Source organism: Mytilus edulis, chromosome 4 (genome assembly GCF_963676685.1).
Source record: "Mytilus edulis chromosome 4, xbMytEdul2.2, whole genome shotgun sequence".
NCBI lineage: Eukaryota > Metazoa > Mollusca > Bivalvia > Mytilida > Mytilidae > Mytilus > Mytilus edulis.
Genome location: NC_092347.1, coordinates 27,740,415 through 27,744,819, shown reverse-complemented (window position 1 = coordinate 27,744,819; position 4,405 = coordinate 27,740,415). Strand labels below are relative to the sequence as shown.

Below are 4,405 nucleotides of genomic sequence, written 5' to 3'. Positions count from 1 at the left end.
CAAACGATCTTGTGAAACCCAGCTAATTGAATTTGTGGACGACATCACTAAAAACATGAGTGCAGGTAAACAGACAGACGTACTAATTATGGATTTCTCTAAAGCTTTCGACAAAGTTGGTCACAGTCTACTCGTTCATAAACTCGAACACTACGGAATCAGAGGAAATGTCAATAGGTGGATTGCTAGCTTCCTATCACATCGGACACAAGCAGTAGTAGTGGATGGAGAGAGCTCATCACATATTGATGTAGAATCTGGGGTACCCCAAGGCTCAGTCCTTGGGCCCTCGCTATTCCTGTTTTACATCAACGACATGCCTGATGGAATTAAATCTACTATTCGCCTATTTGCTGATGACACCATAGCTTACCTTACAATATCAAACGACAAAGATTCCAACGACCTACAAAAAGATCTAGATAAATTGGCAATATGGGAAACCAAATGAAAAATGGCCTTCCACCCAGACAAGTGCAATGTACTCACCATCAGCCGGAAAAACAACACCATTGCAACATCATACAAATTACATGGTCACACTTTAGAACCTGTCAAAAGCGCAAAATACCTAGGCTGCACATTCACGTCCGAAATGAAATGGAATGACCATGTTAACAACATCTGCAACAAAGCCAATAGAACAATCGGCTTCCTAAAACGAAACCTGAACATCGGATCAACGTCAGTAAAGGAAAGAGCGTACAAAACACTTGTTAGACCAATAACAGAATACGCCAGTCCTGTATGGGATCCATACAACAAAACAGAAATAGACCGAATAGAGATGGTCCAGAGACGTGCAGCACGTTATGTGATGAATAAACACCAAAATCACTCAAGTGTAAGCAAGATGCTAAACCACCTAGAATGGAGATCACTCGAACAAAGACGAAAAGATGCAAGACTAACCATGCTCTTTAAAATAGTAAACGAGAAAGTTGCTGTGACAAAGGAAGATCGTTTGATTCCACCTAAACGATTGTCAAGAAATATGCATAACAGAAGCTTCCAAATTCCAGCAGCATCAAATGATTACCGGAAATTTTCTTTCTTTCCACGAACCATCAAAGATTGGAACAGTCTCCCTCCTGGGGTAGTGTCAGCGCCGTCAGTCGAGGCTTTTAAAGCCTCGGTGACAAAGCTGAACTAAATTCAAACAATATGGGGGGAGGGGGGTGGGGTCTGTATGCGCACCGAAGTCATGGCAAAATATTCAATTAGTTGATTGTGGCCATTATCCGATAGAAGTAGAAGTAGAAGTACCCTTGCATAACCTGTTATAGTGGTATAAAAGTACAACATAAGTTTACACACTAAAAACGTGAAAGAAGAACTGGCTGTACCCATTAGATAGGTACTTAAAAACAAATAACAAAAACACAAAAGAAACAAAACACCGATCCAAGAGTATGATTGTCTTTAATATGCATGCTGTTTTTGTTGTGTGACATCATTTAAACCACTGATCTTGTTTTGGTCCGAAATTTAAAAATGTTTCCATGCAAAACTACCTATCACAAAAAAAACATGACTGCATGCAATTACTGGTATGACAAATCTACTGATATACTGCAAAAAGACATGAGAATGACATTTTATCTTCCTACTTCATTAAAATCCATACCTCATGCGAATTGTGAGACTTGGTGCAACTAATAAATCATAATTACTCTTTACTGATAATCTGTCATGTCATATACAGAAAAGGCTTTTCGTTACATGTATAATAAAAACCATTCCGTCTGTATTCGTATTTCTTTTTACGTTGGAAATCAATTGGCAGATTATTGCTGTATTAAAAAGGGCACTGCCCTCGAAAATTAAAAAAAAATATATAGTTGACTATTATGATTTATATTAATCATTCAGTAGAGAAAGTGAGTAAATTGTTCCTCTATAATACTAAAGATATGTTCGAACGTGATTTGCATATAAATATGACAATCAAAAATAATATCTACGACAACAACTGAAATAATTGGCTTTATTTTTTAATTAACATGTCCATTTCAGTGTTACTTTTCCTGTTTTTCTCGATTTGCCCCTGTGCGTATTCTCTGTATCGCTGCATGTGACTTTTTGAAAATGTCAGATGAAAAAAACATAGCTTAGCAGCCAGTGTTTTATTTTGATCTTGAATATTTTTTTATGAAAGGATCAGAAACACGTATCGATGCACGGTATCAGTGTTTTGTTTGTGCCAAGCCTATTGTTATTTTACAAAATCTAGAAGGGAAGTTACTGAAAATGCTATAAAAATAAAAATAAAAATAAATTTGTTTGTCGTATTTGTTTAGTCCTTGTAAAATGTTATCGTGATAAAGTAACTCCTGGTCAAATTAGATATTATTTGGTGTCAATAAAACTCTGTCACAGGATTTGCTAAAGAGATGAGTAGACTTGTATAGTCGTTTAGAAATTCTCTGTATACGGAGAAATATCGTAATAATTTTCATACCTGACAGATTTAACTATTAATCATAATTCGACGAAAAAATGGGAAATGTTAATCTTCATTTAACTAATTTTCTGGTTGTTTACTCAACGGCGGAGGCCTGGGATTAAAATCCATTTACAAGTAATCTTCAATTGACTATGGAATTCGAATCGGTGTGTCGATATTTCTCTTTAAGATCGTCTTTGGTGGTCAAAATATTTCTTCTCCGTTTATTTAAAAATATTTCAATGATGGTAGTAGATCTATTCTAACTCATAGTATATGTTTTGATAGATATGTCTTCCTTAAAGTAAAGGACACTGGTATCAACTGTTTGTTAGTTATCTGTAGAACTCTCATCATTTAAATCATTTTCATCATTTTTTCTTTTTAATTAATAGGATCTTCGCGGCTTGATATTTGTTCCAATTTATGGTTAATGAACAGAATATTAGTAACATCATATCATATTTCATTTTTACTTTGACAATTCATTAAGATTACATAATAGCGTCCAATGACACTCTGACTTCTAGTGTATGACAAGAATGAGAATGTGGTGTTTTAAGAGGAAAATCTTGACAAGTTCATACAGCGTTCTTGATATCTTGTCAATTTGTCAATATAACAAATGATATTGAATGTCAAAAGATGACAAGATTCTTTTTATTCCAGTGAGATTTTATGCAATCTATCATTTACCCAACATAATTACTGTCGTTTTGAATAAAGCGCAGAGAGCTCCTGCAAGTTATAAAGGTTTAATGCACGTGAAAGGCAAACTATAACGACGTTTTGTGTTTTATTTTCTGTAAATATAATCGGATGATCTATGCCATGTCGCTACTTTAGCTTTTCAGTCATATCTATATATTCTATCATTCTCTAATCAATAAAAGGAAAGAAAACAAACAGAGAATATTACTGTTTACAGACAAGTTATATTGAACAAATTAATGCAATGCAACATCAGTAATCTAAATTGTGTCGAGATATTTTTAAGTCAAACTTTGAGATGACAATATAATTTTACTAAATCTGAACTATATACAATTTTTCAACACGAGCGGAATAAAGGCAACAGTAGTATACCGCTGTTCAAACTCATAAATGCATGGACAAAAACAAAATCGGGGTAACAAACTAAAACTGAGGGAAACGCATTCAATATAAGAGGAGAACAACGACACAAAACTACAATGTAACACATACAGAAACGGACCAAGCATCACGAGAATAACAAATATAACATCAAAACCAAATATATGAATTTGGGATAGACAAGTACCGTGACACGGAAATTTGCTTCCATAAAGCAAAAAGAATGTTTGAATGGGCGAACGAGAAAATGGTCCTTCTCGAATTTAGGTTGGATAAGAGCAGAATGTGTCGATAGAAAAAAGTAACATAACAAAAAATACTGAACTCCAAAGAAAATTCAAAACGGAAAGTCCCTAATCAAATGGCAAAATCAAACATATCAAACTGAATTGATAACAACTGTCATATTCCTGACTTATTACAGGCATTTTTCTTTGTAGAAAATGATGGATAGAAGCTGGTTAAATAGCTAGCGAAACCTTTATTCTTTTGTTTTTTCTTTCTTTTTTTTTTTTATCTCGAGCAAAAATGAGGGAGTTTATTCTCAAGACATGTTTCGTGTATATCGACTTGTCGTACGAAAACTAGTTAAACACGTTTTGTGTTACGCTGGTAAAGTATAAAAGAGTGTTGACTATCAATCACCGTTTGCGCCATTGGGCCAGCTGAAGGACTCCTCCTGGTGCGGGAGTTTCTCGCTGCATTGAAGATCCATTGGTGGCCTTCAGCTGTTGTCTGCTCTATGGTCGGATTTGACACATTCCCCATCTCCATTCTCAATTTTATTCCTTCCAGATGGTATCACCAGCTCAGTAGTCGGCACTTCTGTGTTGACATGTATTATCAGGGGAATGGTCATTATTA

At 35.0% G+C, this 4,405-nt stretch overlaps 1 protein-coding gene across 1 annotated transcript; it reads left to right on the top strand.

Moving 5' to 3' along the window:
* The first annotated feature begins 454 nt into the window (after positions 1 to 454).
* On the top strand, positions 455 to 1,153 carry LOC139521321 (uncharacterized). Its single transcript, XM_071314800.1, has one exon. The coding sequence runs from the start codon at positions 455 to 457 to the stop codon at positions 1,151 to 1,153; it is 699 nt and encodes a 232-aa protein (XP_071170901.1).
* Positions 1,154 to 4,405: the final 3,252 nt, after the last annotated feature.